General features: G+C 37.4%; 1 protein-coding gene across 6 annotated transcripts in view; it reads left to right on the top strand.

Annotated features, from left to right (window-relative positions):
• nrg3a (neuregulin 3a) overlaps positions 1-17,799 on the top strand; it is a 303,942-nt gene extending 286,143 nt beyond the window's left edge. For all 6 annotated transcript variants that reach the window (XM_079636193.1, XM_079636196.1, XM_079636197.1 and 3 more), the window contains 3 exons: positions 5,368-5,486; positions 8,484-8,642; positions 14,632-17,799. In XM_079636193.1, coding sequence (XP_079492319.1) covers positions 5,368-5,486; positions 8,484-8,642; positions 14,632-15,199 — 846 coding nt within the window. In that variant the 3' untranslated portion in view covers positions 15,200-17,799. The remainder of the gene's footprint in view (positions 1-5,367; positions 5,487-8,483; positions 8,643-14,631) is intronic.
• The last annotated feature ends 7,584 nt before the right edge of the window (positions 17,800-25,383 follow it).

The following is a 25,383-nucleotide window of genomic DNA, read 5'->3' on the forward strand; positions in this document are numbered from 1 at the left end:
AGCGACCCCATAGGTTTCAACGGAGAAAAGTGAAGTCAATTAGAAGCACTCACTTCCTGATGGCTGAGCGTACTGCGCAGGCTCAAACTGAGCTTGACGGCGTAAATGTGACATGAGCAACCTGTCTGACAGTTGTACGTTTTCTAGTAGCTGTGCCGAGAGAAATCTGAATCATTCCCTTCCGAATCTCGCAGAGACGGACAGTGTGAGTATTAGCTGTCCATGAGCTAGCAGCAGGATCAACTTTATGACTCTCTATGGGCTTCTCCCTTGACTTTATCGGACTTTATGCCTCCACGGCCCCCCGATTGCTTGCGAGATTCTCCGCCGGTCTATACGGTAATTTCTCAACTGTGCGACAGAGAGTCGAGTGGTTATGACGCAATCGTTAGCCTATTTTTACAAAAACTGCTTCTACTGGGCCATAATGTAAGATACAATGTAATGTATCCTTTTATACATTGTCGTGTTTCTTTAGAAATAAATAATGGACAAATGAAGTCTTTAAACGCCTCAGATGTAAAGTTATTCGCTGTCAAAGTGACGCCAAAATGAATGGGAGTCAATGGAATACTAACAGCAGATGATGTTCTGCTAATCAATGGCGGCCCCCGGGGAAGCTTCGGTTTCTGGCTGATGGATTACTCCCTTGGGTTATACTCACACCGCCTACAATGTCACCAAGGCTCGCCCCGACCGGCCTGACGGGGGCGTTACAGCGGTCAAAAGTATGAATGGCTCATAACTCCTAAACCGTCAGGCACAGGCTCAAGTGTTTTATAGCGTTGGAATCCTTGGCTCAAGGCAGACTAAACGAATGCCCCGGATTTGCTCGTCGGTCTGTGAAAATTTTATTATTTTGGGTATTTTGGATTTTGTGAAAAATCTACTTTTGTGGTTCCAAACCAAACTCGTGAATAGAATGAGATATTTTCAGCAAACTCAGCACACCTATGTAACAGCTCATGCTGTGGTCGTCCAAAAATCGTTTTATTCATGTGCTTGAACCCCGATAATTGCTGCTCGCAGCTATATTTATTATTAGTATTAATTATACATGTTAACATATTAGGTACAATCAACATGCAGAACAAATTGTTTGACACTATAAACCATGATTTGCTACTGGCAGGCTGTAGTAGGGGGAGGAGCATTCTCATTCTAGACAGCATTTGATTGGACAGACATTTGTAATAATAAAATTAAAAGAAATATCTGATCATCCTCCGCAGCTGCTATATACATGTCATACATCTGTAAACTCTTAAGATGAAAAGAGATAAAGCACAGCTGTTATCGGTGTACCAATACTGAGGAATAGCGGTATTGAACCGTTTAAAATATTTCAGTATAGATATGTATCGAATACTTTATTTTTTCCGTCAACACTTAAGAAACCTAAAAGATTTGGAGCTGGAGCCCCAGAAGCCACCCCCTTGATCCATCCCTGATGTGAGGGCCTTCGAATATTGTCTTAGACAAAGGAGGGACTTGAAGTCAAAAAGGTTGAGAACCACTGGAATAGAAGCCGCAAAACTCCAAATTTGAGTTTGAATGTAGTCAGGTTCTATCTGATAGTGATCCAATCACTGAAAATACATGTTTAATGAGGTTTCTAAGACAAATCCCATCACATCTCTTGCTCATCAGCGGGTAAAACCAAGAACATCTGACGCTTTACACCACTCCGCTCGTTGTAATGAGGCTCTGTCACAGCTATTCAGGGTTTGTAAGTCTCAGAGGACAGCCACACTAATAATGGTAGTCATGCTAGTCCATCACTGAGGGTTTGTGATTACTGCATCATTCTCTGTCTTTCCAGCTCAGAAACGCTGTGCCAGTCCAGTGTCCTAGTGAATGTAGACAGTTTATCCTGTTGGGAGATTTGGTTAATATTCGTCACTTTCTCAATCGCCCCACTAGCCGATCCATCACAGATAAGCCAATACAGGCTATTTGCATGGCAAACACAATGGTAATTTGAATGTCACTCAAACCCAGTGAGATGTTTAATCGTTACAGCAATCGCACACTGTCAGAAGACATGCAAATGCCAGCCAAAGCAATCAAAACTAGGCCGGTGACAAGCACGGGCCTGCTTTTGACACATGATGTTAGTTTGTTTTTTCATGACAACATTTTTTTCTTTCAGTAATTATATGAACTGCGGTGAATATAGGATGAGGTGACTTGTCAAACATTTGACGCATATCTGAATTAGAGAAACCCCTGGTAGCAATATCTTTCAAACTTATAAGATTACTAATGTAAGATATGTTTCCATCACATTTCAATGTCAGCCCTAACCTGTGCCTCATATATATTTCATATGCACCCCACTCTGTCTAGTGCACCTTTTGCTGAAAGTTCAACCCACAGGCATATAAACAAACATTAATAATATGCAGGTAACATACAACCTGTCTGGTCTAGAATGATATTTTAGGCTGATGTTTGCCATGTAAATGTGAATTATTTGTTGTTAGCTTTGCCCCTGCATACCACAAATTTTGATTATTATGGATGTTATATATACCATTCAAACCATTGATGTGTGGCTGTCATGAGGGTGAGCAATAGAGCAATTCACAGCTCTCTAAACCCTGTCACATGTAACACATTTACTCCAGATATTCCTCTCTGGCATGGCATTTAAAACAATTACCATCTAACTTGGGACACATCATGCAGATTGCACAAGCTCTAGGTATGTCATAATGGCTAAATTAAAACATCCATTATATTAACATCCCCTCCTAACAGTTCTTCTGAGAAACCAGCATGTATTCAGCCTAATGCAACTATGTTCAAAGCAGGTGCATCGAAAACCTGTGAACAAAGACATGTGTTAACTTCCAATGAGCTCATTATTCCCCATACATCCCATATATTCACCTCTAGCTGTATAACAGTCATGCTGTGAGGAACTCGCTCATATAGCTTTGATATGTGCCATCATGATGTCTGAGGTGATCTCTGCTATGCTACTTAGAAATATTTTGTAGAGGTTTTTTTTTTTTTTTTTTTTTACAAGTCTCAATTTTCAGCTGTTTTGTATTACAAACCCCATCATTACCTTTCTGAATAACATCTCAGCATGTGTAAACATCACATGTTCTGCTCACTGCATACTCTTCCTCGGATACATTTACTAAGCAGATTGTTGCTATGGTCCAAGATTACGAGCAATTTTTGTGAATTTTCATCAGTAACTTTCATAAAATAATAGAGCTGCGTGTTACGGGAACATTAGTGTTAAACTGAATAGAAAAATTATAAATATGAATAAATTTGACAACTAAGCCTCTTTTCAAGCATGTTTGTTTACAAGCATTTTTCTGGAAATGTAGCTGGCTGTGCTTTGAAAAATGAATCTTCCAGATCAGAAAGATGCTTTCAAAAGATTTCGGACGTCATTTTTGATTGTCTGAACAGATTCTTTTGAGTGTGGCCAAAGTGCATCTCTATGGAAAAAGAAATTCACTGCTTCAGTAATGATAGACTTTTTAGCTTTTCTAATACTATGTGATAAAGCATTGAACTTCAATTCAGAAATTACCATTTATCTTCGAATGAATCAGACAGCTTTTTCAAACCTGTTGCATGAAATTATTTATAAGATTTGTATTTGTTAGAAAATGTTTGGGTTTGAGAAAAAACAAATTGAACTGATGTTTCACGTGTTTCAAGCACTACAGAATGACCATTTTAGCTAACCATATTCTTTACCTTTTCTGAATATTTGGCTTTTATTTTTCTCTCTGAATTCACATAAATCTGTTATTAGTCAGAATGTCTTCCACCACATCCTCCCACAGATTCATTTCTACTCTTTCTCTGGCTCCATTTTTCCTTCTGTATACATCTTTTTCTCTCTTTATAGCTCCTTACCACTCACCTAATATTTCCAATAGCACATTCACTGTCATCAAGAGTCTCTTGATCATACAGCTATGCAATTCATATTAACATAGAGAGAAAGATGGCCATAACATAACATAGCATAACATAACTGGCTAAATGTTAGCTAAAGTCTAAAGTCATCGTAAACTATTTTATGTTTTGAATTAAAAGATAAAGTTGTATCATGTAAGTGTTTTTAAACATATGACTCATTTTAAAAGAGAAAACATTTTTTAATTGCCCAGGGTATTGTTTGTGGGTTACATTTAACATTTCACATATGTATTGTCAGCTTACTTCAGCCCAGGTTTGAAAAAAAAAAAAAATCACACTTGCATATGTAATATCTTTGTCAAGGCAGTGTCAATATTTCACTGACACAAGACATTTCCTCCAAGCTAGAGTTATATCACAAATGAATAAAGTACTGTAGGGTGGGATGTTACACGACGCATTCAAATCATAATGTAAAGATGCTCCCGGTCATAATTTGCAGAACGGAAAATAATGAGTTACTACATTATGCACATACACAGCATATTTTTAAGCAATCACAATCAAGTTCCAGTGTTTCTGTAGCTCAAACAGTAGAACGGCGCTAGCAATGACAAAGCCGTGAATTGGATTCCTGCAGAGAACACAAGATGCAAAGAGGGCTACTGGGGTATAAAGTCTGCATCGCGGCGCTCTTTGGATGTGGGATAGTTCAATGTGCAAAAGACATGAGGCCAATGCACTTGAGAATGTAGAACATGTATAAAAAGCTTTTATTCATGGCTATAATATTTTATTTCATGGCCACATATTTGTTCACATTTTTTATAGTTTTTCTCCATTCTCAATGTCTTTCTGCTAAATGCGTAAATGTAAATGAGGAAAGAAAAAGGATGGGGGGGAAACAATATGGTCGTCTCTACTGCCACTGCACTACATTGTTCCCACAGTTCCATTAGAGGAAGCTATTGGGACATTGCTTGGATTTACATAGTCCTGAAAGTGAAACTCTAGTGCCCTTTTCTGATCCCCCATCAGCCATCAGTTCTCTTCCTGTACACTCCCTCTCTCTCTCTTCTCTTCCACTCGACACTGTGAAGTGAAGGTGGGATAGTGGAGGAGATTAAGTATCTCTCTGACATTTAGATCATTGTGTGCATTCTGCCAGAAGCAGAAAAGGGTTTTTATGAGGAATTCTTTCAAGGTGTGAAATTTAAATTAGATTTGTCTGCAGGTTCCATAGAGGTCTGTTGGATTATCTGAACATCAGTGGAAACCGGCCACTGACTCATTGTCAAAGCCAAGAATCAAGGCAAAGAGTTGAGCAGATGACGGAGCTTTCTGGATATATTATCCAACTGGGACTGAAAAATGTTTTATTCATTAAAAGTTTAGGTGACAGTTCATTGAATCGCCCATAGACAACAGTGTAATATTTAACATTTGTCTTGCATATTGTGTCTTTTGCAGTATTATAAACCCACAAGGTCCTTGCCACCACTTGGAGGCGCTGTTCGGGAGTCCAGTTTCGCTCAAAGCGCTGCTGTCTCTACCAATCCACAGGGCACATTGACAGGGAAACACACCAGGTATGATAATAGTGATATTGCTTCTTAAACAATCATCACAGCAAATTCTTAATGAACTGCTCTTCTGCTCTTTTTGCATAATAATTTAATGGCAAATTTTGACAATGATTATTGTAACGATACAGCATAAAGACCACGTGCATCTGTCATAAAGCACTGAAGAGAGAAATTAAATTGCATGCAATAAAATGATTGCAGTGCATTTACTAAATAGTAATAATAATAAAAAATATATAGGCCCTATATATATAATTGGCAATACATACATTAATATGCATTTATGTAATAGCAAAAACATAAGTGGCAACAGTACATGGAGATAATTTCACTGTGAGGAAATGTAATTAACCAGCCAGGTTCATGTTTTGTTTTGTTCCAAAAGATACAATAACGTTCAGAAGTTTAAGGGTCTGTTACATTTTTTTTTTTTTAAGTCTTGTTCACCAAGCTGCATTTATTTGACAGTATATACAGTAAAAGAAGTACAGTTGTTACGTTTCCCCGGGGTTTGTGTACCTTGTGTTTTTGTTGTTTGGCTTTTTAGGATGCATTCTGCGGTTCTTATGGTTTCTGTGTTTTACTTTCAGTGTTTAGCTTGTTTCCTCATAGTTACCCTCATTTATCTCCATTGCTACTCATCACTTTCACCTGATCCTTGTTCCAGCCTTGGTTATCTTGTGTATATAAATCCCAGTGTTTCCCATGTTCTTTGTCTGGGTGTTGTCTCGTTGGTTATTTGAAATAGAAATCTTGTATTAAACATTATAAATGTATTTACTGTCACTTTTGATCCATTTATTGTGTCCTAGCTGAATAAAAGTATCTTTTTTTTTCTTCTTTTTTTTTACTTACTGACCCCAAACTTTGGAACGCTAACATATGTCTGACAGGTGGCTAACTTAGACAAGCTTTACAGAGCTTCCCGTGGGAATAAACGTATCAGATAGTATTCTTACATTGGCTGGAATGAATTGTAACATTGCAAAGTATTTTTATCTGCTGTTTTTCCATTAAAGAAACTGTTAAATTGCACAGTAACATGATTAAAAAGTGTGGACTGCCCACACTGCCCACAAATCAGAATAAAGGCAAATAATTTATAATTTATAATATTAGTGTGAGTGAACTGAACACATTCGCAGTTAATTTACCTTAGATCAATAGGTGTTCTTACTGATGGCAGCACTTCTTGCTATTTACTTAATGATTTGTAAAAAGTATTTGGATCCGCTCTGGGTACTATCATGTGACCTGGCATCAGTGTTTTAAAGTATTTTCTAATAATATCCATAAAATTGCATTTACAACTATCCATTTAATTCCACAATAGACTTGCCATTGGAAAAGCACAAAAGCTTGTCTGAAAAAACGGACAGCAACAATTGCTTAGGTAGGATTGCTCAGGAATGTTTTTCAGACAGCTTAGAGATGGTCTTTGAAATGGAATTTGTTGTTTAAGGATTTAATAAATTAAGTTTTATTGAAAAAAAAAGTGATATGAATAATCTTTTGATTTAAATGATGGCTCACACCCAAAGCACGTGTGTGGATAAGAGTTCTCGTGTGTCATGGGGTGGTCTTTGATGGCAGCCCTGTTTAATCCTCCTACTTTCCTCAAACTAAACGTTAAGCCCTGATTCCACTCTGTTTTTGTTTGTGGCTCAGTGCACTCTTGCAATCACATATCTATTTATTTTTTTCTATGATGACTTGCAATTTGTTTGCAAACAGCCTTTGCCCCCGTCCCACCCCTCTCCAACTGCTCATGTCTGCAAAGGATCATTACAATGTAACTGATTGCACTTGACTCAGTGTAAGGAAGGACTTAAATATGCAGTGAATTATCTCTCTGTTGGAGACTCATCTCTAAAATCGAGCATGAATTTCTCTTCAGGCTATTTTTTACCAAATAGTCAAATATGTGCTCCTCACTGCCAGCGGTCTTATAGGTCAATTAATCTCCATGTTAATGTGGCTCCATTCAGTGGAAACATATGTACAACATCTCCCTGTAGTTTGCCAAGCAGTATCACATAAATATCTAATTGGGAACAAGGTGACTCATTGGTAATGTGCTCCGTTTTTTAATGATAGAGGAGATATATCTAGTACATTATTTTCATATATACACATGCAAATGTGTGTAGACCAAACCTGAATTCCCGAGGTGTTGTTTATTTCCAGTGTCTTTCTCATCAAGCTTTATACATGTCCTGCTTTGTAAAACATTCAGCACACCAGATGGAGACAGAGAGAAAGTGTGAGTGTAAAACATTTAACATTAGGACGCTATAGACTGGAAGAGAAATTATCTGAGAGAAATAAGATTGAGTATCGCTGCTTTACTTTGTTCTGAGTCGTGTGCTATGGATTTCCTCACACACACACAAACATCAGCAGAACAAAGACAGATGTAAAATATTTAAAAGATCAGTTTTATTGTATTTATTTATTTGATAAATTGCTTGTTTGTCTCAGTTATTATTATTTTTGTAAATATATTGTTGTAAAAAAACAAAAAAGAAAAAGAAAAAAAAGAAGGGCCATTTATGTGCACTAGCTGTTTAATCTTCATGTTCTGTTAAGAATTTGTTTTTGTTTGGTTGTGGTATTTGTTTGTTTGCCTCTCCTATCCAGTTGTTTTCTTTCTCCGTCTGTCCTATCAAACATCAATGAAGGCAAAAAACAATGCCTTCTAATAATAATAATAAAAATAGAATACATCATTTTTAAATAAATATTATTGTTGTTGTTGTTCAATTCTCTTCTGATGCTTTTAATATGCTCATCTGGCTTAGTCAAAGCCTCACATCAAGATATTATTATTTATCCCTGAGTAAACATGCACTCTTCAGATTTGATCCGTTTCTCACTGGGGATCAAATTGACTCCTGCAATAACGTGAAATTTAACACGAAAGTACAAATAAAGAAGTCCGTGAGTGATATTTTTTTGTTTGTTTTATTTAAAAAACATTTTTTTTTTTTTTTTTCATAGTCCAGATCAGAGGAGTCGTTCTGCTCTGCGGCCTGCATCTCGCAGAACACCACCCATAACCACAGGATGTCTGAATGCCATTGGTGGATCACGAGATTCTGGTCCTGCCTACCAACATCTACAGGAAGTAGACAGCTCAGAGAGGGAGTCAGTGAGAAGGTTAGTTAGAAACATTAATTTGCTACAGGTCAATGAGCTTAATACTAATTATTTAATGCTTGCGCATCCTGCCCCAATGGATTAAACTCTAGTCCGTGATTCTCTGAGGAATGGGATGCATTAATGCAATGAAAATTGCATGCAAGGATTTTTTTGGAAGAAGGGTGGTGTTCATGCGAGTCAAGTTTGGTAGGTGAAACTTTGTCTCTACCAAGACCCCTCTGTCCGTTCCCTCTATCCTCAGATTTATGAGCCAATCTGTAGTTTTAAACAACAATGTCTACCACAAAACCCAAGGCAGAGAGTATTACACTCACTTGTTGTTATTTTTTCTGTTTCAATAAGTTTTCTTCAGGTTCAATATATAAAGATTAATTTAATTGTTTGTTTGTTTTCCTCCTGAAGTGGACCTACTGTATTATGCTTTTTTTCAGCTTTCTTTAGTATGTAATGTTGCTGTTTGAGGTTACAAAGCACAAAGTCCACTCCAAAGCGAGTTATTCTCTATATCAGTAAGCGCTGTTTCTGAACTCCCTGAAATGCCTCGATTGTAGTGTTGAGTTTTCTTCCAGGAATAATTCCCTCCCAGGGCATATGCAAAATAGAGGTGTGAGGCCTGGTTGAGTTCCATTAGCAGTTTGTTTTGCCATGTCCAGGACACAGTGGGGTTATGTTAAGGGGTGTGACATTTCCGAAAAGCGCAAATCGGTTAACCAAATACAACACGCTGATCCAGCCGACCAATCAGATCACATTGAGCTTTTCGGAGGGAGGGGCTTCTTAGAGACAGGAACTGAATGGAGCATTACAGACAGATTAGGAAGAGAGGTGCTGCAACAATATACATTTTGTGAAAAATAACGTTTGTTTTTTTAACATTCAAGCTTGAAAAGTTATTCTAGTAAACCCCAAAAACAAAATCAAGAGTTTGTGAAAGTGCATAATACTGTAGGTGCTCTTCAATAATCTGTATACAGTTTGTTTCCGCCTTAGCTTCTCAGCAACGTTAAACCCCCAATACAAACTCTCATGTATGATGTTGCCACTTGTGGGCAGGGCCCTGTCTCTCTCAGGCAAGAGAGGTCCCCTGACTGGTGGTATGTCACTGGCAAGTTTGACTTTTTATTGTATGGCAAAATACATTTACCCAGAGTGTATCTTTAATGCCTTTGTGTATGTGCCATAAAGCCTGTTTTATAACTGCTCCCACGTTTTCAGTGGTGAACGTATGCTTTTATCTCCATGCCGACTGCGGTAGCAACAAGCGGGCTTGTCTGAGCTCTATTATTGAAGTTCTGTATGCAGGCATGACTCACTGAGACAGGAGGGCACTGGGGAGTGCTGCCTTTTCTAGGAGCAGCACAGCTAATAAAAACCACACTGTCATAGCCAATTAAACAACCAGTGATATATCAATGGAATGGGCAGTCCTGGATGAGTTTGCTAGAATGGGCCAGTCATCAACCCACACACACTATAGGCTATCCTGGCCCAGTTAGCCCTCGTGTGCTATACAGGAAGGCTTTGCGGTGCGGAAGACACCACCTCCCTTAAAATCTCCAACGGGGTCTAAGCACTGACCTATTTCCAGCCTGCAAAAGAATATTTCTCTGCCGGAGAGAGCTCCGTTACCATAGAGACAGGCTGGGTTACGGGACAGCAAAGAGAAGGAGAGAGTGGGAGCGAGACAGGAGAGGAGTGACAGAAAAAAAGGAGGGAGGGAGGGAGGGAGGGAGGGAGGGCGAGAGAGAGAGAGACAGAGATAGAACTGTTTTGCATATGACAGCAGAAAAAAAATATTGGCCGTCTCATTCCTTCCGTCCCAGAAAGCTTGCTGTTATCTCGCTAGAATAGCTTACGTAGGGAACAGATTTCTCATAGTGTTATTGTTCCCAATATTTTTAGATCGAAAGGTACCTGTCAACCCCCCTCTGGGTCGTCTGGATTCCCTCGAGCTGGGTACTTTAGCAAGTATATAGACAACATTTATAATTGCTTACTCATACTAAGTCCCGCCGTTTTGTATAAAACAATTCAGATATTTCCAGCATACCTCCTATTGATAAAGTCGGTATCTAAAGCCTGACCTCATCAGCTGTGTATTTGTCTTGCAGTGAGTGTTTGCTCATTAAAGTGTTTTCAGTAAGAGGCTTTCAAAGAGGCCCGGGCTGTTCATTATACAAGACCTCAAAACATGCCCTGAATGTGTTTTACTGCAGTGACACCCATCGAGCTGTTTTCCTTTCAGCCTAATTTATTTCATGCAGGTATCTGAAACTGTTACATGATATGATGAGAACAACAGCATTGCAGGAAATAAGGTTATAAATCATCATTTGCACTGAGCAGCACGGCAGTGTCACCTACTAACCCTCAAAAGTGATGTTTCCTCCTTGCTTGCACTGTAATAATTAAAATATAGCTGGAAATGATCTCTGTATCCATGAGATACAGAGAGTGAGTGGCACTTACATTTATATAAGCAGACCACCAACAGTCTCCTTTACAATCGGGCAAGCTCTAATCTGATTTGCTGACTGGTTAAGGACAGGGTTTTCTTTGTTTCTTGTTTTAAAGAGAGAAATAATTGGAATTTGCCCGGTTCATCAGACCATTGAAATATATGTAGTTTCCTTTAAGGGACTTAGAAAGTACTCTGCTTTGTTTTCTGAGTTAAGCCTCGTTTATAATTTTGCGTTTGTGTACGCTAACTGCACGTGCTCCTCCCCTAACGGACGAGGCATTTATACTCGACGCGCTCGCAATTCTACTATTATTTGAAACGACAGGGTGCAACTCGGAGTAATTGTTCTCTAAACACAGTGTTTCCCCACCGGGATGCCGTCTGGCAAGAGGTGCAGTGTTAAAACTCCTTCAAACATTTTAAAATAGCTAAAATGTGTATCAAAAATCTAATAAAAATAAATGATTATGTACCATAAATCTCGGATGTCTCTATAATAACAACAAATAACGCACTCAAATTTATAATAAAAATGCAAATATTAAGTAAGTTTTCAGCATTGAATTGCGGGGGTTGAGCATGATTTCATTCCCGCGTGCTTCATTCCCAGTGTGTACAAATAAAGCTGCCTCTTTTCCATGGCTTGTTGCGCTTACGGTCAAATCACACGAAGATTGTTGTAGTTCACTTAAATTAAAAGTTGTTATATATTTTTTAGCTTAATAAATGTTTAAAACGTATAGCTTTCAACTGTAATGTTGAATGGCGATAATTAATGTTTAAAATTAAAAATAAATAAATAATTGAAGACATCCGTAGCAGTATTGGTATCAGTGATACCGGCCTTCGTTCATAAAAAGATGTCATTCAACAATTATTTAAAATATACTGTCTTTATGTTGTTTCTACATTAATTTGGAGATTAACTGTGCAATTATTACATTATAAAAATATATTAAAAACGTATAATAAAAACAAGCTATCTTGTGCAATTATGACAAAAGTATCCCAATATAAAACCACAAATGAGTGAGCAAACATTTAGGTGAGATTTGCAATAGTAATTGAGCACTGTTTATATGTGAATAAAACCCTTAATTATGTCACCATATAAAGTGATCTCTTAAGAGGAAATGACTGATTCCATAGACTTTCAATTGATGGACAAAAATTAGATAATATAAAAAATATCTGTATGACAGTATAGGCAGTTCTTTCCTGTGGTATTGAAAATCGATACATTTCAAGGTGTATCAAACTAGTATCGTAACAACACTAGTGTATAGGGTGCCACACATTTCGAAAAACACTGCTCTAAACCATCAGGAAGCAACGGTGAGAAGTAGGGTACACACGTGACAATGTTTGTTTTTTATTACACCACCAAACCCATGCTACAAAAGAACCAAAGAATTGTGTAAAATCCAGTAAACCTTGAGATTATTACTTGTGACATTAAAACAAAGTATATGGATATGAGAACATATGTATAAAACTAAATTAAACAATCTCTTAGATATTTTCTAGTTTCATTCAATATTTTTATTTCATTTCATAAAAAGTTTTACTAAACATAGACCTTTATTTTCATTTTGCGATGAAGTCATTTTTGCCGAGTATAAACAAAGCTATTAGTTTTTAATGTAAATAAACATTTAAATGACAAGTCTATACATATTTTCTGCTGTTTTTCTGGAAGGTGGGTCTTGAGGATTGGAGAAACATTGCATCTAAATGACAGTCCAGACAGGCTCTTCCTCTCTGTAAGCAGAATGAGATGCAGTGTGAACCAGACCTTTTTTCGTATAGTCAAAGCTATATATATGCGACTAGAGGAGAGATGTGCTCAGCACAAAAGAGCAGAAGGAGCTTCATTAAAAGCACGTGAAATTCTAGTCTTGTTCAAAAGAGCTGTCTTTTCTGTTGACATTTCTGTAAACGATCACATTAAATCAAATCATGATCTCTAATCTTAAGAAAAATCTCACAAACTCAGGCTAAATCCATGCATCCTTAACTGTTTCCAAGTCTTGATCTTTCAGGATAAATGCTCCATGGCCTGCTGGAATACTTGGCATTTCTGTCATATCTTCTGTTTCATAGAAAATAGAATCAGACAATTTGCCTCCCCGTGATTGAGGCTTAACTCTGACTCGGTCATTATCAGAAAAAGCAGTGCTTGGTTAAATATTGATGCTGTGAGAAAAGCCATTCTTTGTCAGGGATTATGAATTATTACACAAAGATAATGAATCAGGGGAACAATACCGATTGCTCCTAAATTGAGAGATTAGTTTACCAAAGGTCTGGTTGGATGGAACTTCTGCTTTCATCCCTTTTAAAAGAATTTTGCTTTCAAATCGTCAGAAGATTAACTTAAGAATGACTGCCACGGGGAGCAGCAAGTTCTAAATCAGGAAACCAGCTAAAGCCCAGCTGAACTAAACGATTGTGAGTCAGAGAAGACACTGGGCTACCAGCCAGACAGATTGAATGTTGAATAGCTAATAAACTGAGATACCTGAATGTGTAGTCATTTTTTTTATTCTATCAACACTTAATAGCTTCAACATAAAAAAATAAAAAAAATCCTTGTTTTTTATGCAGCTCATCAAGTTGTTTATTATGTCAGACATTAAATTACAAATAATGTCTGCTGTGATAGGGTCAATTTCAGTTTTTTTTATTGAAGTACATTCTTGTATCCCACCTTAATATGCAGAGAACTATAATAAGTAAGCCATTCGCAGTTGTTGATTTTGTGTACACAATAAGCTCTGTACAGCAAAGAAACCAATCTGTTTGTTTGAGCATCACAACCAGCCCAACAACAGCAACACTGACTCAGCCAATGGTGCGAGTTTGGGGCGGGACTATTTGTTTGACTGACTAATGGCAAAGGCTGCATATACCAAGACGTTTCACTTGTATCTCTATGAATGGGAGAAAATGCACCATGCGATATTGCAGAATAAGTCTGGCCTTCTAAATAAGAGAGCCAATTGGTAAAGTCATTGCGCCACTGCAGCTGCGGTTAAAAGCTCCAGTTCTCATTGAAACAGTCAGCGTCCTGAGATTCATGCAATGCATTGACTGGACCAACTTTGAAAATACACTATTTTAACGTTATTTGACCGAAAGATTGCTGGATTTGAAATATTTAAATGTGAAATCGGCAAGCAGTTTTTGAGATTTCAGTATTTCCCGTTCAAGTAGATAAGAGTTGGTCTTGCATGCCTAAAATAGCTGCCTGGAGATGTATCAAATATGGCCGCCGATTGACTTTCAAGTGACAGTGTTCAGGAACCTGTTTGAACCAGTCATTATTTTAGCAATTGTGTTTGTTGATCCTACAGGCGCAGAAATCACACACTTTAGCTTTATTTGGCTTTTAGAATATGTATAAATTCTTCTTATGATTCAACAAACATTCCTAAGAAACCTCATTTTTGGCGCTCTAATCATACTGTATATACATTCCTCTCTTTTCCTTAATCATTCTGTCATCTTTTCCTCTGTCTGCAGGAACATCTCCGGCCCATGTAATGACCTACATCAGGATTCCTTTTACAATATGCAAGCCTCACAATCCTCAAGATCTTGGAGCAGCCACTTAGACCACAGGTGCGCTAGGAGCCTCAGGTCGGGCGGCCCTAGCCAAAGTCCTCCTGCTCCCTACCGACCCTGCTCTATCCCAATCATCCCCTCCGTCCACTCCTGCCAGGATGAGGTCTCCTGTATGCAAACCGTCCCTACTGATGGAAGCAGCCGTTCTAGCCCTCTGGAAAGCAAAGCAGATGCTCCAGCTGTCAATCAACAGTCCAACGTAACGGTCTCCAACCGAGCGGCTGTTAGAGGGGAGGAAGTGGTCTCACTACTGGATGAGGCTCAGGAACAGCTCAGAGCGCTAGCACATGCCCAGAGGAAACCGGAGGACATCAGTAGCTTCGTCCCTCAGGGGGCCAAAGAGACTGTGTGCATCCTTTTAGCAAATGGGGGTGGACAAGGGGGAGTGGCCTCTTTTGGGCCCACGGAGACTCACTTAGTGAACCCGAGAGACACACACAAAGATGCCACAAAGCCTGGCCACTGAATGGGTTGACAGGACTAACCACAAACGTCCCGTGTGTCTTGGGGCTTCAGAACGCTCTGCCAAAATACCACTGAAACCTACCGTTGAATTTCTGAGGACCTGTTGTGGGTAGAAGCGTGGGAGAGTGGCAGTCTAGAACATGTGAAAGGATAATTTATTTATATGCATTTATTTAAGGAGAAACTTCTACTTAGAAAAAAGAAACCAAATAGTCTGTCATCTCCATGGTGTTTTTAACTGTATAAAATATACATAAATATATATAAATGGATATAAATATATGAATTCAAACTGGTGACCAAGTACAAAAAAAAGGAATATGGGAATGAGAAACTTTCTTTTGTAATGTATCAGCTCCACATCCTTAAAGACTTGATGCTCGGTGGTTTAAAAAAAATATATTTAAAAACAAAAATGAGTTTTTTTCACTCGTTTCACTCATTTACAGCCAAGCTAAGCTTGTCCGGCACACAATCTTGTGTTTTGCACCTGCAGCAGCTGTGTTTACTATCACCGTCCCAGTCACTGTCCTTTACCCTGCCAAGGAATATGGCTCCATCTGCCTTTGAAAACAGTGGAACATGGATTACAATTGGACTTAACTTCTAAACGCTAATCGTATCCAGGCATGAGGTAACTGATAGTTAAGCACTGCCTCCAAGACATCGATTGGAAGAATTTGGTGTGTCTGTACGTTTGTGGAGCAATCTGCATTTTGTTTTCTGTGCCTCGGTGCGTTCACTTCTTCATATTGATTCGGATACGAGTAAGGATAAGCTAACGGAACAGAGCACATCGTACAGCACACCACCTGAGATGCACAAACAGACTGTCGACGCCTCTCTGGACGGACCGAGGATATTCCTGCACGGGATAGGGGGTGGGGGAGGGGGTCTCGGCCAACACAAGGAGCTTCGGTGTTGTTGTTTTTTCGTTCTTATGGAATTATCTGCTGCTTTTTGAGGAGGTGGGTGGGAGAAGCGGTCACTATGAGTCTGTATGCTACCTTTGGATTGGGACATAATATTTGTGTGAATTAACAACCAAATGTGGTAAGAAAGAAAAATTAACAATGAATCTTTAGTGAAGCTGTTTCTTTGTTTCCAATCTTTTTTTCTTTTTTTTTCTTTTTCTTTTTTTTGACCCCCCCCAAATCACACAATTGTGCATGTTGATGGTATTGTTTTGCAGAATCAAGCCATGATATTGATTAACAGAAATGCCCCACAAAGAGAAAATTGCATTATAAATGACATGCATTTGCTGATTTCAACCCAAATCCTGGAATAAAAACACAAGTGGTCTGCTGAGTTTTATAGATCAGTCTTAGTAGACCTGTGCTCAATGACGCCGTTATGTTGAATTGACTTTTTTATGCGCTGTTGTTCCTCATGAAGCATTTATTTAAGACCGCCAACTGTAGTTTGGTTTTAAGACCTTTGTTTTTAATGCATGTTGCATTTGTCCTTCTTCTGAAATTGTGTCTACCATGCCAGACATAACTCAAGGCCAAAATGAAATTAAACATATCTCCTGGTAAAAGAAAGCAAAGTAAAGGTTAGCCTGTGGCAGAACGAGCTGTGAGGGCGGCCAGATAAGACGTCCACTTGATCTTATAAAACCTTTCCCTGGCAAAAGCCCAGACCTCATCAGTGAATTGAAGTCTGGATGGCATGTCTTTCAAACACTATACATGCCAAAACACACCAGCAACATGTAATCATGCAGCAGAAGTAATGTAACGAGATTACTACACGGGAAAGACGGGATAGAATTAAATCTTAAAACTACACTATTTCTTTATCAGACAAATTCAATTTTTATGACATCTTTTATAAATGTCAAGTTGTAACTTTTAATGGTTTATTACAATTCTAGGATTAGATATGAGTTATAAAATTCACAAGTTCCCAAGAGGTCACAAGTTCTTTTTTCGGTTTATTTTTTATTTTTAGACTATTAAAATATAATGTTTTTAAGTATGAACATTCATGATTGGTGTGGTTTTTTTTTTATATATATGTCTTTTTATGGGCATAGGTAACTAGAAACAAAGTGATCCCCACACATTGCTAAGTGATCTATAAAACTGCAGACTAATTCATTTCCAGGGCACAGCAGCAGATATATAATCTGTCCTCCATCTGTTACAGCTATTAATGTTCATTTTCAGTTGAAACGGTGTGGGAAAGGTTTCATTTGAGCTGGACCATATTTTGTACACTAGTGCTAAATTATATTAAATTATGTTTTTGCACAGTAATTACAATGTATGGTACTTTAGGCTGTCATTGTTCCAGAATGCAAGGTATGTGATTGATGAATTAATTTCTGAAGACAGTATATTGCAAGACATGTTTTGACAGTATATGCAACCTGCAACTGTACAAGAAGGTGTAACACGAGCACAATCGAAACTTCATGGTTCTGTATTACAGCCCCTTGACGTACTTTAATGTGCAATTTCAAAACCGAGAAATTAAATTTCAGTCAATTCTTGTATGTGAGAAACTGCATCATTGCCCTCCTAATTGAAATAGCTTTCTTTTCATTTAGTTATTTTTTATTTTTTCAATAAAGATGAATCTTCAGTGTTGAATCATTTTAAAACGAGTGCTTTTTTTTTTTTTTTTACTAAATCATAAATTATTATTATTCATATAAATCCAAAAACATCAGATTACATATGTATTTTAGGATTGTTTATATGGTAGTAATATATTTATTCATTTTTTATCTTTTATATTTATTTAGTTTTCTTTTTAGTGTTTTTGTATTTCAACTTATTTTATTTAAATGAGTTGCTCAAGGCAACATTTATCATTTTTAGGTGTTTAAAGTTTTTCATCTAATATTTCAATATTGAAATTATTCTATTGTTTCAGCTTTATTTCAATAAATGAAAATGTTATATCCTGCCATCTCCACACAATAGGATGAGCTCATCGGTATAAAAAAACAAAAAAAACAAAAACAAGGGACAGTAGAAAGAAAGGTAAGTCCACAGTGGGGATTTTTGTGGAGGGTTCTCCATCTTACTGAAAATATAGTGACACCGTCTACAGAAAGAGATTTTGTTAGTGAAATGTGTGTTACAGTCCACGCTGCCCGATGATCAGTCCAGTAAGATGTCTTCCACTGGCTGTGCTGTGTAGAAGGAGCACAATTTCTTTTCAACAGCCTTGAACAGTCCATGAAGTGTTGGATAATACCAGACCTTTGTTGTAGCCATTGAGAGGGTCCATGCTGCTGTCTGAAGGAGTTGTGAGAGTCAGTCACAGAGTGATAACAGTCTGAAACATGTAACTTCCATGAAGGTCAAGCAGTGACTACCATCAAAGAAAATCGTATAGCAGCTGAAGAAACCATAAAGGGTTGACGTGAGTATAACCTTGTTGTTAGGTTTTTCAGAATTTATTTCCTGGCTGAATAATAAAAACACACTCGTCACTCCCAGAAGTTGAATAGCAGCCAGCCAAACAGACTGGAACTGACATTTTTCTTTAGTCAAGTCAAGGCAATGTGGATTTTTATTTTAAAGCAAGAAAAAAAATGTATATGTAAAAATATTTTATATATATATATATATATATATATATATGTATATATATATATATATATATATATATATATGGTACGGCCTTTAAGCATAGTTTATGAGTGTATATATATTTAATTTGTGAAGTATTATCAGTGTTGTGTAAGTTACTCTAAAAAGTAATTAATTACTAGCTATTTACTCTCTAAAAAGTATTGGATTACTACTAATTACATGCCAAGTCCCTATCAACCTCAGCCAGTCAAACAATACAAGGGCAGATATACGAAAGTGCACTTTTAATAACACAATAGCATAAATTATTCTTGAACTGACCAAAGTGTGTAAAGGGAGAAGGTTACATTAAAAAACATACATACATTTCAATGTTATTTTATATAGATTTGAAGTAAATATCTTTGCCGTTACAATAAGAAGTAACTGTAATTAAATTGCATAAAAATTAAGAGTAATCCCTTACTTTACCTTTTCAAGGTAACAGTGCTTAAATTACAGTAATTCGATCACTTAGTAATAACACACAACACTGAGTATACAATATACAGTAGCACATTTCTGAATAACCGAAACACAAAATTTCTTCCAAATATTTACATTTCCACTGTGAAGACTGCAACAGGTTGCTTTTGAAGCTGTTCACACAGAGTTCAGTATTCATAATTTATATTATGCATAAAAAACAAGGAGAATTTTTTATCTCCAACAAAGTTTGTATTGGAGGAATATCTCATTCTCAAAATTAGTTTTGTGTTAAGTTGTTATTTGTGGAGAATTACCTAAAGCTTAGGCACAAACACTAATAACACTCTGTTGTTGTCAACTAGTTTCTTATTTTATCATTAGCTGTCATTTTGTTTTCATGCTAATTAGGGGTGTGTCCTGAGTTAACTATAGCTACTCTGCATATTAAATACTCTAACCACCCAGCCCTGCATCTTCTAAACTTTACCGAGTGGCCTAATGCATTCAAATATGTATTGCAAGGTGATAGGCTTAATTGTGATAGTTCATTTGTCAATTAAACAATTATAATAATTAGATATGTTATGTGGCCAGACTATGAATCCTTCTTTCCACCCTTATTGAACTGGGTAAACAGAAGCTTCAGGCTATCACAAAAAGCATCTGCTTTCTTTCTATACCAACTATAGTTCCACCACTGTACTTCCAAAGGCATCAGAACTCAAACCCCCTTTTAAACCAAACCAGTTAGTAAAGTCATCACTCATGGTTCCCTCTCATAGCTTCTCCCATCATTCTTTTGCAGATGATATTAAATTAGTTTTCTCTATTCCACCCTCTGACAACCAGATACCCTTATGAATCACTGCATGTCTGGCAAGCATTTCTGCCCGGATAAACACATCATCTGAAGCCCAATTGATCAAAAACCAAGTTGTTGTTCATCCTGGCCAAGACCCACCCTTGCCAAGAACTCAACATCTCACCCACAAGGAAAGCCAAAGATATTGGTGTCACACTGGACAACGGCCTATAATCAAAAACACTTCCCTTTTCAGCAGTAATTGATTCTCACTAGGTTGTACTTTGCACAGGAAGCACTTTTTTATAGAAAGTAACATAATATTGTAACGCATTACTTTTATAAGTAACTTTCCCCGACAGTTTATAAGTCATTGGAGCTAGTATGTCACTTGATCTTTTTAACATGTTGAGGAAATATACCAGTTACATTTAAGGCATTTTGTTTATTTAGTTTATCCAAAGCTACTAACAAAAGTACTTTTGTGTCACATTTGAGACCACGAGATCAACAGACGACAAGCATGTGTTTTGACTGAACCTGCTAGAGAAGTAACTAATTTCATTACTTAGTTGCTTTTTATAGAAAGTAATGTTTTATGTTACCTTTTCTCACCTTGGCTGGGCTTGCCTGCTTGTTTTTTTCTTTTTAAGTTTTGGCAAATGTAAAACTTTTACACAAAAAAAAGTCTAAAGTAATTTATGCTTATTTGTATGGTGGAATAGGACAATTGAAAGTCAACAACAAAGGCATTGGTTAATAAAATAAGATTATATAAATAAAGTATATGTATTTAACATTTAATTATTGCAGTTTCGCATAATGTTCTGAGTTTGCATGTGTTTTATTCATTTTGAAAAATACTAAATCTGTTTAGTGAGATGAGTAAATGCATGCTCATATTTAGTCTAGAACTACAATAAGCATCACACACCGCAAATACTCTGCACTTGCTCCCGATGTGTTTATTGTGTAACTGTGGCTTCTTAATTATGTTTATAACAGACAGGCCAGGTTTCTCAGAGCAATATAAAGAATGCTAAAAAGAAGAGGTTTTACGAATAACTGTTTATCACTACATATTGACTATCTAACTGAAAAATGTAAGATTGATGTGGCTTCAGTGCATGCAATTTTGTGTATACTACTGTTTTTCACTGCAGCTGCATCTATAAATTACCCTGGCAGTGTCTAAGACTGCATGATCTAAAGCATTTTAACTCTTACGTGATCTTGTGTTACAAGATCTTTTTTTTTTTTAAGACAATAACTTGTTACTTAATAATTGCACAGCAAAGCTGAAGTCATCATGATGTCACATTGATTTTCCATGTTTTGTTTTTTACATTTCAGAAGCTTGACACAACGTGCTCATGCTGCAGAATAAATGGATGCATTAAAGGCACAATAGTGCAATTCTCTGAACTAGTACATGAATAATGCATTGTTATTTCAGATAAAGTACAAAATTCCGAGTAGGCCTGTTTTTGATGTCTCTGAAAGCTTAAAAAAGACAGAGCATAAATATTTTCCAGTTTTAAGTTATTCAAAGGTTTTCTAGCATTTAAAAAATGTTCAGTAATTTCTATTTACAGGTGAACTATGTCATTTCTGTGCGACTTGTGGCATCAAACAAAATAACTGCAAAAATAATTACTGTTTTCAAACAAAATTCCTTGGCAACATTTATTTATTTAAGAGATATAGTTTTTTGGCAGAGGAAGCCTAGGATTATTTTTGGCCAAGGCTGCCAACTCTCAAGCATTCAGCGTGAAACTCACGCAATATACACTGTTCCCATGCCACATATCCATTTTCTCACGCAATGAAAAAACAAACAGAGAGGACACTGACAATGTGCCGACAGACAAGACAGAGCAGGAAAAAAACTGGCAATTTTATTCAAACAATAAATACCGTTTTGCCGTTCTTTAATGTGCCTTAACCGCTTTGATGTATGACCATCTCCTCTTAACTAGTTATAGCACAAAATAAACATCAGAGAGGGTATGTTGAAAGATACCGTATCTTACTGAAATGTATCGCCTCATGTTATCCCTCAATCAGTGTTTCATCCGTCAAAACAGCTTGTAAATAATGTCAAGTAACCAGTCATGTTTTAAAAGCGGCCACTCAACTGAGACTGCCCTGCTCTGGGTAATTGAAGCTCTGAGACTGGCAAGAGCAGCTTCCAAATCCTCAGTTCTCATCCTGCTGGATCTGTCTGCTGCGTTTGACACAGTTAACCACCAGATCCTCCCGTCAATCCTAAGACGAAGGGCATCTGGGGAACCGCACTCCAATGGTTCAAGTCATACCTCTCAGGTAGGTCCTTCAGGGTGTCGTGGAGAGGTGATGTGCCTAAGGCGCAACACCTAGCTACTGGGGTACCTCAGGGCTCAGTGCTTGGACCACTTCTCTTATCAATCTGCATGACATCACTATCTGTCATTCAGAAACATGATTTTCCTATCACTGCTACACTGATGACACACAACTCTACCTCTCATTCCAGCCTGATGATCGCATCTGCTCGCATCTCAGCCTGCCTGACAGATATTTCTGGCTGGATGAAGGACCTATCACCTTCAACTAAACCTTGCGAAGAAAGAGCTGCTTGTGATGCTGGCCAAACCAACGAAGTGTTCACAACTTCTTCATTCAGCTGGGTTCATCAACCATAACTCCATCAAGGTCAGCCAGGAACCTTGGAGTTGTGATTGATGATCAATTGAACTTCACTGACCACATTGCAACATTAGAAGGATCAGGCCCTTCCTATCAGAGCAGGCCACACAACTCCTTGTCTAAACACTTGTTCTATCCAGACTGGACTATTTTAAGGCTCTTTTGGTAGGTCTTCCAGCTTGCACTGACAAACCTCTGCAACTGACCCAGAATGCTGCAGCTAGAGTGGTCTTTATCGAGCCAAAGAAAGCACACGTCACTCTGGTTGCACTGGTTGCCAGGTGCCGCTCGCATCAAATTCAAGTCACTGGTGTTTGCCTACAGAACAACCACTGGCTCTGGTCCCTTTTACCTAAACTCATTACTCCAGACTTGCGTGCCATCCAGAAACTTGCACTCTGCAAGTGAACGTCGTCTTGTGGTGCCATCTCAAAGAGGCCCAAAATATATTTCTCTAACCTTTAGCTTGACTGTTCCCTGTTGGTGGAATGACCTGCCCAACTCAACTCGAGCTGCTGAGACCGCAGCCATTTTCAAGAAACTGCTGGAGACGCATCTTTTTCGCCAACACTTGATCCATCACATTTCTCTTCTATTCTATATCTATTTATAAAAATATAAAAAAATACGTATACTTAGACTAAACTGGAAGGGTCACAGCACTTACATATTGTTGTCCTATTCTTAGTTTAACTGCTTCTATTGTTCTCATTTGTAAGTCGCTTTGGTTAAAAGCGTCTGCATTTTGCTAAATACAGTATATGCACTATATTACATATTCATTCTATTTTTACTCAAATCGCATTTCAATATATATACTGTATATATAACTTTATGTGTATATAACGTTATTTCCGATCCATTCCTCCAATTCATAATTTTCACTCTAAGCTGAACTTAAAAGTTATTTCTTATCACACAACAGTGTTCAAATGAATATAAAATGTAAAGCAACCGATCTGCATCCTCACAACAGCTCAATAACTACCTGGTGATAATAACACCCTTTAGCCTTGACAATATTCACAATATAATTATTTGATTTACCTCTCATTCATACAGCATTATAATCAATTGGATCCAATAAAATATAATAAAAACATGTAATAAAAACATTTGAGAGCAAAGGATAATTGACATTTGGGTAGCAAAAAATAGTTTAAACTCTCAATACACTTGTATATTTAATACATTGTACATCTGAATATTTCATACCTGCAAAACATGAGAGAAAGATTGCTTCACAACTAAGCAGTGATTGTAGAAGCGCAGTTTCACCAACTTTACTCGCAAACTCTCAAAATCCGTATAATAATGAGAATACATGTCATTTACAATGACTCTAAAATGTGGAATATAGTATGGTAAAAAAAATATATAGAAAAGAAAAGAAAATGTAGGCTAAAGATTAAGTAGGTGTGTCCAAACATTAGACTTGTGAGAACTGCACTTACAGAAATCACCAGAGACATAACAATAGTTTCTAGTCTTATCTTCCATCACTTCCATTATTCTTCTCATGCCTCAATGCCTGTGGGCGGTCTATGGGTGTAAATCAAGTTTGCATTCTCCTTTATGAATAACATTGAATCACCACAGCATCTGTGATGCAAATGAGCCTGCAGATTCATAAAGTGTCATATGTAAATATCAGCATGGTAAAATGGTCATAAATCCACTAAAGCAGTTTTCAAATGTATGGTCAATTGGGATTGCGCGTGCAGTTGCTTCTTTGAAGGTGTACAGAAGGATTACTTTAGTGGATTTCTTTTAAGGAAAACTGCATAACTTGTTTTTGCATGTCATTTGTGTTTCTGAGGGTGCTTAGCTTGTTAACTAATTCTATTTGACTGGTTTCTGAAGTTTGATTTTGAATAGAGTTTTTTTATGTTCTCAGTGTCTAATTCCCATCCCCACACACACACACACACACACACACATACAAACATACAGTCCCAAATGTGTCAATGCCCTGAAAATAATAAAATTCAACAATAGAAACCAGCTTATTTTAACCTTTTAACCTCTCCAAATGGCCATCCTAATATATAATCTCTCGAAAACCTAAAACATGGATCCTAATTTACACAGTGTTAAAAAATCAGTGAGTGCTGAAACATTGTCTGACCTGAAACCACTCTCACCTTCACAGAAATATGAGTCAGAGATGGACCATGTCTCTACTGTGGTCAGAGAGGTCACCTGTGCAGCAGATTCGTGGTTCCATGGTTTAAAGAGGGAGGCTTTTTTCTTGTCTTCATGAAACACTTCAGCACTCTTCCGCATGCAGTATGCTGCTCCACAAACGTATAAATTCCCGCACCAGTGCACAGCAAAATTGAGAAATCAGGCTACTTCGACCCTCCACCTCCAAATTACCCAGCCAGTGTATCTATTAGAGACTATCTCACCCTTTGGGTTCAAATCCACAGATAGCTGAGATCCCACTCCCGTTGGGATGGCACAAGCTCTTTTATTCTGCCTGTAGGACAAATATTGGTTAAATTAATAAACTGGAGGCTCTTGGAGTTCAATTGTAGTTGGTCACTGCAGGGGTGGAGCAGATTCATATCATTGGCACAATATGTTCAAAATTTCATATTTTACATCATACTTGAGAAATTCAAAACATTTGGCTTGCTGACCATACTAAATAATTTCAAGAATGAGATG

Source organism: Phoxinus phoxinus (assembly GCF_949152265.1).
Source record: "Phoxinus phoxinus genome assembly, chromosome: 14".
Classification (NCBI taxonomy): Eukaryota; Metazoa; Chordata; class Actinopteri; order Cypriniformes; family Leuciscidae; genus Phoxinus; species Phoxinus phoxinus.